Below are 12,628 nucleotides of genomic sequence, written 5' to 3'. Positions count from 1 at the left end.
GGCCATTATTCCTAGAGCCTCTGGGGTCCAAACATAAAGCCCAGAGTATTTACAAAGGTTTTGATCTTGGGAGACATAAACTTGAATTTATTTCTTCCCGGCATCTCCTTATTGCTGAAATCTCTATTCAGCTCTTTTGCTTCCCAACTGCTGTTTTCTGCTGGGTTTCTAAAGACTCAACTTGTGCATGAGCAGCCAAGGAATTGGTCAACAACTGAAGAGGGAAGTGTATGTGAATTTGGGGTTCTGAATTAGACCATTTTCATACTGCTATAAAGAACTTCCCAAGACTGGGTAATTTATAAAGCAAAGAGGTTGAATTGACTCAAAGTTCAGCATGGCTGGGGAGGCCTTAGGAAAGTTACAATGATGATGGAAGGCAAAGGGGAAGCAAGACACTTTCTTCATAAGACATCAGGGAGGAGAAGTGCTGGGCAAAGGGGGAAGAGTCCCTTTTAAATCCATCAGATCTCATGAGAACTCACCGTCATGAGAACAGTATGGGGGAAACCGCCTCCATGATTCAATTATCTCCATCTGCTCACTCCCTTAACTTGGGGATTCAGGGATTACGACGAGATGATACTTGAGTGGGGACACAGAGCTTAACCATATCAGGCTCCTTCTCTGTAATTCCCTACTCACTGATAATTTTCCTCTTTCTAAGGTATTGTCCAGGTACTTTGTGTTTGACCTGCACTCTGACCTCCGTGCCAACACAGTAAACCTATCACATTCTGATTCATTTCCACAGAGAGGGTTTGCAGGTGAGCAAGGTATCATCCTCAATCATAAAGCCTTAATGTAGTGACACTGACACCCCATGTCATTTTGTGCTTCCAGTCGCTTTATTAACTAGAACATTGACCTGTGCTAAAATAACACCTAAAATCACTCAGTGATAAAACTAAAAAGAATCGCATATATTTTCCATTTCAACACCTTAATTTCAAATATAAGAAAAATAAACCACATCCAAAGGTTAAATGATAGGCCCAAAATCCCTTGTACGTTATTAAACAAATAACTCCTCACTTTCGAAGCTTTAGATGAAACCCTCTCTCATTGTGCTGCATCTTACCGTTTTTCTCTTTCTTCCCCATCCTAATAAAGTCTTTTAAATTGATCATGAATTGTTATAGTTACTACCACAAAGTGGCAACTCCACATTCTTACATTGTTCAATGTGGTTATTTTTTAAAAATTTATCTCCATAACTACAATGGTTGCTTCAGCAAATTTTGATAATGTCATCCTCACTGCTGTCCCTACCCTTGACGTGACAGTAATAAGGATTTCTCCTCTAGCTGAATCCAAGAGAATGCTTGCCTCATTAGCTCAGGAAACACTGTCACAAGCTAATTAATTCAGTAGTACCAGCAAGAATAGCTAGCATATGGCTTCACTCTGCAAATGTGGTCTCAATCCATTATAAAAACAAAAGAAACACAGCAACGAATTTATCTGTGTGTTTGCCACTGTGGGATTAATGTCCAACAAACAAAATCTAGACACAATAACTGCCACAGAGGAGTAGCTTTCACCTCTTTCTGAAATAGACAGCTTGGCCCATGTATTCATTCTCCTCCTCATGAAAGTTTACCTGTTCTTAGAATATGAACCCTAATTCTTCTTATAAAGCTAAAGGAAAGTTTCTATTTCTTCTGAACTTAAAGGAATAATTACTTTTCCCCCGACATCCACAGGGAATTCATCTCCTGATGAAATTTTAAACAAGTTATAGTAAAAACTTCTATAGATAAAACCCAATTCTTTTTCTCCTAGCCAAACAAGGCAAAATTCACCAGGCTGTCTTATAGCTAGGTGTCACTGTGCTCTAGTCAGGGGAATGTGACCAATCCAGACCTGGCCCGTAAAGACCTCCTTCCCACCCATGACCCACACTCTTTCTTCCCCAGCGATCAGTTGCACACTGGGAGAGAAAAGGCCCTGCAAAGTGATGGGTCCCTGTGCTGGAAGATGCCTGTCAGGGTAAGTGGAGAAGAGTCCTCCAACCTCTGCCACTGCCAAACCTCAATGGACTATGCTATTTTAAATGTTTTATGTAGTATTGGATTACTTTGGTATGTAGAAATGGAAATGAATTTTATTGTTCTTGAATCTTAACGACTTGCTAAATTACTTATTAATTCTAATGAATTATCTGTAGAATAGGGTTTTCTGTTCACAATAATATTCACAATTAATGACAGCTGTATTTCTTCCTAATTCGTACAACTTTTTTTTCTTGATTTATTACACCGGTAATGTTCTCCAGTAAAATGTTCAATAGATGTGGTGCTAGCTGGCATTTTTTTTTTTTTTTTTTGAGACTGAGTCTCGCTTTGTTGCCCAGGCTGGAGTGCAGTGAAGCAATCCCAGCTCACTGCAACCTCTGCCTCCTAGGCTCAAGCCATTCTCCTGTCTCAGCCTCCCAGGTAGCTGGGACTACAGGCATGTGCCACCATGCCCAGCTAATTTTTTGTATTTTTAATAGAGACGGGGTTTCACTGTGTTAGCCAGGCTGGTCTTCATCTTCTGACCTCTTGATCTACCTGCCAAGGCCTCCCAAAGTACTGAGATCACAGGTGTGAGCCACTGCATCCAGCCGAAAGCTGGTGTGTCTATCTTTCTTATGCTCAACATCCAAAAGAAAATTTTCAACAGCTCGCCACTAAGTATGATGTTTGCTGTTGGCCTTTTAAGCAGTGCTTCATTAGATTAAGAAAGTTTCTCTTTATTCATACCTTGCTATGACATTTTTTTTTTTAATCATGAACAGATGCTGGATATAGTCTTACACTTATCTGTATCTATTTAACTATATTATGTTCTTCATTTTACCAATGTGGTGAGTTACATTGACTGAGCTTACAATATTAAATGAGTCTTGCATTCCGGAACTAAAACAAACTTAGTCTACTATGTTACCATTTTAATTTTATTTTATAGTATATTTTTATATTTTATTCTTAACTGACAAATTAATAAGTGTATATATTATATTTATGGGTGCAATATGATGTTTTGATAAATGTTTACATTGTGAAATGAATAAATGAAGCTAATTAACAAATCAATTACATCACACGTAATTCTTTATGGTGAAAACATTAAAATCTACTCTTAGCAACTCTTATGTTAAGTTCATGACTATGCCAATGTTCTGCTTGGGTCAGGTTCTAGCCCCAGCCAAGGTCCGAGGGGACTGGGTGGATGGGCAGATAGCTGACAGAACACTCAGGGTGCCGTAGGCAGGTGAAATGCAGTTTTATTCAGCAGCTCTCTCATACTAGCTATCCCACACCATCCGCCATTACTCGGCTGTTTGCTCCAGCTCTGTGGCTCCCCTCAGCAACCAGCTGCCACGCAGAGCTGCACAGCCGGCCCGCAAGGCCAGCTCTCCCTTACAGTGTCCGCAGCTTAACTTCTTCCCTCTGGGCATAAGCCAGTTCCTGACTTCCCGCTGCCCGCCTTCAAGGCGACCAGCTCTTCCTTACAGTGGTGTGTAGCCTTACTCTCTCTCTGGGCTCCAGCATGCATGCCATATGGAGCCGTGCTGAAGAGCACGTGCACAGCCTCAGCAGGGGAGCTACACCTTCTAGACAACAGTGGCCTAGAGCCAAGTATGAGCGCACACACACACTGGTTATACAAGTGGAGATGTGTGCACCAATCCCACTGAGTCGTGCAGGCCTGGATGTCTGCTTTGGCCTGTTCTTGACCAAAGCACATCCATGTACTTTACATTTTAAATAAGCAATACATTATTATTTACTATAGTCAACATTCTGCATAACATACCACTACAGCTTATTCTCTCTAATTGAAATTTTGTAGTTTTTGATCAACATCTCCTCTTTTCCCCATCCATTCCCCTCCCTCAGCCTCTAGTAACCACCATTCAGAACTTTACTTGTGTAAGTTTGACTTTGTTTCTATATGTAAGTGAGATCCCACAGTGACGGTCTTTCTCTGCCTGCCGTATTTCTCTTAGCATAATGTCCTCCAAGTTTATTCACGTTGTTGCAAATAACAAAATTTCCTTCGTTTTAAAGAATAAATAGTATTCCATTCCATATATATATATATATATCTCCATTCATCCAGGGAGAAACACCTAGGCTGCTTCCAGTGAACGTGAGAGCAGAGATATCTCTTTGGCATATTATATAATCCATCAATCCTACTTCTGGTTATATATCCAAAGGAACCAATTTCAATTGATTTCAATTCCTTTGCATATATACCCAGAAGTAGGACTGCTGAATCATATGGTAATTCTATTTTTAGTTTTCTGAGGACCCACCATACTGTTTTCCAAAACAGCTGTATTAATTGATATTTCTATCAATAAAGGTTCTCCTTCATCCACACCCTCACCAATACTTGTTATCATTCATCTTTTTCATAGTAGTCATCATAACAGATGTGAGGTGATTTAGCTTTGTGATCTTAATTTGCATGTCCCTGATGATTAGTAATGGTGAACATTTTTCATATATCTATTAGCCATTTGTATGTCTTCTTTTGAAAAGTATCTATTTAGGTTCTTTGCCCATTTTTTAATTGAGTCCTTTGTTTTCTTCTAATGTTTGAGTTCCTTATATATTTTGGATATTAATCCTTCATTAGGTGTACGATCATAAATATTTTCTTCTAATCCATGGATTGTCTCTTCACTCCATTGATTTTCCTTTGCTTTGCAGAAGCTTTTTAGTTCAATCCAATCCCATTTATTAATTTTTGCTTTGTTGCCTATTCTTTCAGAGTCATGTCTGACATATCTTTGCCCATAGAAATATTGTAGAGAATTTTTTAGTACTTTTATCATTTCAGATCTCATGTTTAAGTCTTTACTCCCTTTCAAGTTGATTTTTGTATATGGCATGAGATAAAGGTCCAATTTAACTCTTCTGCATATGGATAACCAATTTTCACAACTGTATTTATTTAAAAGATTGTCTTTTTCTCATTCTTTGTTCTTGGCACCTTCATTGAAAGTCAGTTGTCCATAAATCTATGAGTTTATTTCTGGATTCTCTCTCCTATTCCACTGGTCAATTTGTCTGTTTTGATTACTATAGCTTTATATTAGATTTTAAAGTCAGGTAGTGTGATGTCTCAGCCTTGTTCTTTTTGCTCAACATTGCTTTGGCTATTCAGTGTCTTTTATGGCTCCTTACACGTTTTAGGATCATTTTTTTCTATTTCTGTGAAAAATGGCATTGGGGTTTTGATAGCATACATCCATGCTGTTTTTATGACCATCGCTTTCTATTAGATTTTGAAGTCAGGTAGTGCGATGCCTCCAGCATTGTTCTGTTTGCTCACCATTGCTTTGGCTATTCAGTGTCATTTTCCAATATTAATTCCTCTAATCCATAAACATGAGACACCTTTCCATTTATTTGTATCATGAGGTATTTCATCAATGTTTTATAGTTTTTCAATGTACAGATCTTTCACCCTCTTGGTTAGGTTTACTCCTATTTTTTTATGCTATTATAAATTAGATTGAGTTCTTAATTTCTTTTTCAGATAGTTTGTTGCTCATATAAAGAAATGCTACTGATTTGGGAGTTTTGATTTTGTATCTAACTTTACTGAATTCATACTGAGCTCTAACAGTATTTGGATGAATTTTTAGGGTTTTCTACCTATAAATTCATGTTGTCAAAAAATAGATATAATTTACCTTCTTTCTTTCCTATTAGATGCCTTTTGTTCCTTTGGCTTGTCTAATTTCTCTGGCTAGAACTTCCAGTAGTTTGTCGAGTGGAAGTGGTAGGAGTGGGTATCCTTGTCTTGTTCCTAGTCTTGGAGAAAAGGCTTTCCATTGTCACCAATGAGTTTGATGTTAGCTGTGAGCTTTACAAAATGTTTTTTAATTGCATTGGGGTACCCCTCCTTATTTCTACTTCACTGTAAGTTTTTATCCTAAAAAGATGTTGAATTTTCATCAAATGTTTTCTATGTATTTCTTGAGATGATCATAAGGTTCTGTCCCTCATTCTGTTAATATCAGTCATTTGAAAAATACAGTCATTTGAAGAGATCTTCAAAATCAATGTAAGGAAATCAAATTTCAAAAGGTACTAGATTAGGATTTTGGGTTATCTCTTGTTTCTCAGGCTAGATGATAAAAATAGTCTAAGCGAGAAAATAAAGCCTGGTGGTGCTGCATCCCAATATTTCATTCATCCTTTTGGTAAGAACATTTTATACGCTTGCTGATTTTAGCATTTAAGCTGTATGATGGATAACTTGGGATCTTGAATGTCTTAGTCTCTTTATATAATTAAAATATGTGTTCTGCTATGGGCAGCTGGCAAGTTCATCTGATCATTTTTAGGAGGAGAGAAAAAGGGTTACTTAGCTGATGGCTTTAGTCTACTCTGATAATATCTACTAGCTCTTCACCTGCCACCCTCAGTCATCCTAAAGATGACTGTAAAAGATCTCAGTGCAAAAAGAATCTGCTTCCTATGTAAATGTAACTTTAAAACAAGTCCCCTGGCCCTCAATTTTACCATATTATTATTATTCCAAACTCTCTTAATGATAAAATTCCAGAGCCACAGCTAAATCAATTCTATGTGGGAACACTTCTGTTGTCCATTTACACTAAATGCATTCAGAGCACGTATCTCCTGTCATTAAATCTGTGTCTGACTGAAGTGGAACTTTTCATGAGAAAAACAAAATTTCTGCCAATCTTGTGAAACACCTAAACCTGGTTTGGATATATTAAAGGCAATAGAGTAAGAAACGTATTGACTATAGTTCTCCAAGATCCTATTGCCAACTTCTGGTCCCAGCGTCTAGGGATATTTTAAAATACATTTCTTTTTAAAATTGCATCATAAAAGTAAACATATAAGTCATCTACACCCTGGAGATAAACATTTATAGACAAGGTCATCTTTGTCCAACTAGTTTGTGTCTGAGGAGAAATAAAGAAAAAAGATTGAATACCAATAGCTGATATTAGCACTGTGCTAAACATCTCATATATGCTATCTCTTCCCTGGAAACAACCTCTCAAAGTAACCATCATCGTCTTCAGATATGCAAACTGGAGTTCAAAAGTTCACAGCAATGTCAAGGCAAAATTCCCGCGAGGTCTATGATGGAACTACCTTCTCTACAGTCTGTGAGATCAGAAAAGTGCTCCTTTCAGAACATAGCCTCCTATGCCTTCTAAAGTCTTGGTTTTATTCATTTAAAAAAATAATTTTGGGTCCTCTACTATGTATCTGGCATATTTCATTTTATTTTTGGGTAGAGGTTTTCCGTTTTATTATATTTTATTATAAAACTTTTCAAATATACAAATAAACAGAATACTATGACAAATGCCCATATATTCTTTATCTAGGCTTACCGTTGTCATATTTCTCTTATTTTCTTCTTAAAGCATTTGGAAGTAAATTACTTGTTTATTCGCCCTTACATTTGTTAGTATACATCTAGGAAATAAGGATTTTTTTTCCTAAGTACAATACTTTTATCATTAACACATCTGAAAAATTAAAAATTATCTGATACATTCTAATATTCAGTATACATTTAGATGTCCTCGGTTGTCCCCAAAGAGTGTCTTCCAGCTAAGTTGCTCAAATCAGGATCTAATTAATGATCTGCATGAGAGTCCATCGTATTTCAAGCCCTGGAAAAACTTCGGTAAATGAGACAGACAAGGTTCCTGTATGCACACAGCTTACATAACAGCATAGAAGGAAGACAATGGTCAAGTAAACAAGTGAGATTATTTTAGAGGTAAATGTCACGAAGAAAGTAAAATGGGAAGCGAGAGCACACTGAGATAAAACCTCTCTAAAGAGGCCATTGTTAAGCTGGGTCTAAAATAATGAACTAGAGCACAAGCAAGCAAAGATTTCAGGGAAGCATTTTACAGCAGAGGGGACAACTGGCAAGGCCCTGAGGCAATCAGTCTTCTGCCTCTGATGTCCAGTTCCTTAGCATTTTCTCTATCTTTTAAAAATTTCAGGTGAAAATAACTAAACTGACCTGAAAATGTCATCCTTTAGAAAGGTCCTTATTGTTCACCAGGATGAAATAATTTTATACAAAGGGGAAAACTCCAAAAGTAAAATTCCCCCAGGGGACGCATTCAAGAAACAGTTGGCATCTCTTTGTGCCCAAGAAGAACATTTTGTAAAGGCAGTGACCACCCAGTTCCACCCAGTCCTCTTCAAGATTCTCAGCAAAAGACATATTTTGGTACCAGTTTTTCACATGGAAGTAGGAACTGAAGAACTAAGAAAGGCACTGTATCTTTTCCCAACACAGAAATTTCCCATTGCACCAATTTGCCTCAGTGTTTTGAGAGTTGGATTTTTGGAACTAGGACTGCATTTCCCTATAGGAACAATAATACAATTGTAAGTTAGCACCGTAAGAAAGTCTACAAAAGCCTACCTGACTTAAAATGCTGCTGATCTTCTGTAAATTCGCAATGGAAAATAGAATTTTGTCACACTACTATGAAATCAGTTTTAAAAATTGAGTGAAGAAGAATTTATCTTGAATGGCATTGAATAAAGTTAGATTTAAGAAGAATAATTAAGAAAGAAGATTTTGAAGAGAGTTTTTTCACAACTTTTTAAAATTCTGATGTATGACAGGATTTGTTGACTGATTATGTCTAATTTTACTTCATAAACTTCAGCTTGCTTTATGCTCGGTCTAGCTGTAATACTGGGTTTCTTTGTGATGCGTAATCATCTATGAATAGAGACAACTGACTCAAGGCTCATAGGTTGTGATCATGTTAAGAACTCATGCAAGGTAGAGAGAGAGAGGGGATGAGAGAAATGAGGAAGTTCTAAAACAGTGGTCTTCAGAGTTTTGCTGCATCAAGGTGACCTGGAGGACATGTTGAAACAGACTGCTGAGCTTCTCGCCAGACCAGCTCATCAATGAGTCTCAGGTGAGGCGGACAATTTGCATTTCTAACGATTCTAACTGTTGATGCTGTTTATCCAGGGATGACACTGTGAAAACCACTGTTTTAAACACAAACAATAAAGCCAGAAACAAAATTGAAATCTTGCAGCAGGCACTGCTGTTGTCCCTGCGAGGCTGCCCCTCACCCTGATGTTTAGGGATGCTATGTTACTGACTGATTATGAATTACAATTGTGGTTGGGTTGGAAGGACTAATTTGTCAGAAAGCAGAGTTTCCCAATGTTTTGAGGTATCTGAAAGCAGGCACAAGGATTAATAGTTCTTCCTGGGCTTAGAAGAGTCTTCTTTTTCTAGTATAAAAAATAATTTCTGGGATCATCTGAAGAAATGTTAGAAGCCGATTTAACCCTCTTAGACCACAAACTCACCACCTGAAAGGTGTTGTTTTATAGTTTGCTCAGCAAATAATATTCAGTGCCTACTAACTGCAAAACACTGAGATAAATAGGACATATGGGAGGAAAGAAAATGATTTAATCTAAAGGGATACACAGTTATGTACCTGAATAGCTAATGTAAAAGTATCCTAAACATATCCTAAGAGTATTACCAATAAAATGCAATGACAGTTTGAAGGTAGGAAGGATACTTCTACCTGGAGAAACAGGTCAAAAAAAAAAGTGGTATGTGGGCATGACCTCGAGCAATGGAGCACATTAGGGGTTGGGGAAATTATGGGTAATAACATAAGGAGAGAATGAGAGAAGGAAAACAAATGTCCAGGAAGAGAGAACTATGTGAATAAAAAGCTACACAGATGAAGGTGGAACTTGGATCTGGGGACAATAAGAAATTCAGAAGGCTGGAGCACAGACTACAGGAAGATGCCCAAGGAAGACAGGAGAGGGCCAACACTAGATCACAGTGTCCCTCAACTAGCAGGCAAAAACAATTTGCAATTGACCAGGTACTGGGGAACTTCCAAAGCTTCTGACTATGGGACTGATCATTTGGAGCTACAGATTAGGTTATTTGATTAGGCAGCAGAAAGTTGGGATGCTACTATTGTAGCCCTGGACTAAGAAGCCAGGGTAGAGCAGCAACGAGAAAAAGGAGGAGAGAGTGGATGGATGGATAAAGTAAGAAAAATCATCATTACCCCATAACACAGGGGTCCCCAGTCCCCCTGCCGTGGACTGGTACTGGTCTGTGGATGTTAAGAACCCAGCCACACAGCAGGAGGTGAGCAGCAGGTGAGTGAGCAAAGCTTCATCTGTATGAACAGCCGCTCCCTAGTACACATTACTGCCCAAGCTCTGCCTCCTGTCAGGTCAGCTCGGCATTAGATTCTCATAGGTGCATGAATCCTATTATGAGTCGCACTTGAGAGGGATCTAGGCTGTATATTCCTTATGAGAATCTAATGCCTGATGATCTGTCACTGTTTCCTATCACCCCCATATGAGACTGTCTAGTTGCAGGAAAATGAGCTCAGGTTTCCACTGCTTCTACATTATGGTGGGTTATATAATTATTTCATTGTATGTTATAATGTAATAATAATAGAAATAAAGTGCACAGTAAATGTAATATGCTTGAATGATCCTGAAACAATCCCCACCCACCTCCACCCTATCCATGGAAAAATTGTCTTCCCCGAAACTACTCCCTGGTGTCAAAAAAGGTTGGGGACTGCTGCTGTAACATATTTGAGGTCAAGAATAAAAATGAAAGAGACAGAAGATAAAAATGACTCTGAACCTTAGCGACTGGACAAATGGTAGCTTCTCTAAGGGATGTGGAATGTTCTAAGGAATACTCTATTACTAAGAGAATTGCTGTACTTTATAGGAATCACAGATCGTTACACCATGACTAAGGTGAAAACTTTGTTATAAAATCCCAGCTTTGCCCAGCTCCATTAATCATCCCCCTTTGCCTTTGGCCAAGAATCCCTGGCATCAATGGTTACCATTTTTTAAGCACAGTTCTTAAATACCCATGTGAAAGTATAAATATAAAACTGAAGCAAAGTGTCAGGAAGAGTACTTAAGCTTACTACCTATAACACAGTCTGATATTTCCTATTCTATTCTGTTTCACTTTTTAAAAATACTCATTGCAACCATCAAATTGATTTCTCGGCCCACAGATGGGTTGTATCCCAGAGTCCAAAAACCACTCTCCCTACCTAAACTATAAGACTCAGCAATTATGTAGACAATATAGAAAAGGGAAGAGCTATTTTTAACAGATGTAAGGGGAAAAAATGTGGAACCAATACATTCTTTTATTCTGAAGGATATTTTAGACTACTTTTTCAAAAATGCAAGATATCTATAAACATAAAGCTTCAAAATAATGGATAACTATTCCTTTGAAGAGAAAGAGGGTGAATTCTTTATCTATTTTAACAAGATGCTTAAAGTGTTGGACACAGGGCGGGCGTGGTGGCTCACGCCTGTAATCCCAGCACTTTGGGAGGCCGAGGCGGGTGGATCACGAGGTCAAGAGATCGAGACCCCTGGTCAACATGGTGAAACCCCGTCTCTACTAAAAATACAAAAAATTAGCTAGGCATGGTGGCGCGTGCCTGTAATCCCAGCTACTCAGGAGGCTGAGGCAGGAGAATTGCCTGAACCCAGGAGGCGGAGGCTGCGGTGAGCCGAGGTCGCGCCATTGCACTCCAGCCTGGGTAACAAGAGCGAAACTCCGTCTCAAAAAAAAAAAAAAAAAAGTATTGGACACAGTTCATTTGTGGAGATTATGAAAATTTAGTGGTATGTATGAAACCCATATTTATAACCTAATAAATTAACATGAAAGAGACTAAGCATTCACATTTCAAAGACAACCTTAACTCTATGAAAGGATCTTTTCAACAGATTTAAATATAAATAATTCTCTTAATGCACTTAAGTCACTAATCAAATTAACTAGCCACTTGACAAAACCAGCTAAAAAAAAAACTAGCTTAAACACCACTGCCATTTCTTTTAATCAGAAATAGAAAGCATTGAAATAGGAAAGATACTCAAAGGAAAGATGCCTCAATTTGCAAAACTGTTACTTATACCCAACTTTTGAAAGTATCTCTTGTCTAACAGGGTTAAGGGAAGCAGATAGCAGCCAGCAATGATAAAATGTGCCTTTACCTTCAATTCAGCCTGACTAGAGGCGCAAGTGCTGCCGTGGAGGAGCTGGAAGTATTGTTTTTACACTCACCTGCTTTTGTTCGCCGTGCAATGAAACAGATTCCACATGTGCATTTCCCTGGAGGAGGACAGAAAAACGCAGTGGATTGGCTTGTCACAACTAACTCATATACTATTTATAAGAAAGAGAATAAAAACGGACCTAAAGTGGGCATTACTATGCATCCTACTGTGCTAAATGCTTTCACAAATGCAATCCTCTAACAACCCAACGAGGTGAGCATATTATCCCCAGGCAGAAAAAGTGGAACTGCGAGATGTTAGATACCCTCCCCAAAGCCAAGAGCTGAGATTTGAAGGTAACCCTCCTGTTAAGCAAGTGACACCTGTTGTCTACTATCAGAAGCAGCAATCCTAGGATTTCAATGTACTTCGTGGTTTCCAGGTGTTAGGGTTACCAAAAAAAAAAAAAACACGACTTACACAGGCACTGGATAGAACAACACTTTATCCACAGAGAGAGGAGATGGAGCAAGATC

General features: G+C 38.3%; 1 protein-coding gene across 12 annotated transcripts in view; it reads right to left on the bottom strand.

Annotated features, from left to right (window-relative positions):
• Nucleotides 1-12,628, bottom strand: part of LOC128931694 (uncharacterized) — an 818,901-nt gene that overhangs the window by 728,472 nt on the left and 77,801 nt on the right. For all 12 annotated transcript variants that reach the window (XM_078368202.1, XM_078368204.1, XM_078368205.1 and 9 more), the window contains one exon: nt 12,160-12,207. In XM_078368202.1, the coding sequence (XP_078224328.1) occupies nt 12,160-12,207 (48 nt within the window). The remainder of the gene's footprint in view (nt 1-12,159; nt 12,208-12,628) is intronic.

This window comes from Callithrix jacchus, chromosome 4, assembly GCF_049354715.1.
Source record: "Callithrix jacchus isolate 240 chromosome 4, calJac240_pri, whole genome shotgun sequence".
NCBI classification, from domain to species: Eukaryota; Metazoa; Chordata; class Mammalia; order Primates; family Cebidae; genus Callithrix; species Callithrix jacchus.
This window is presented reverse-complemented; position numbering and strand designations above follow the sequence as displayed.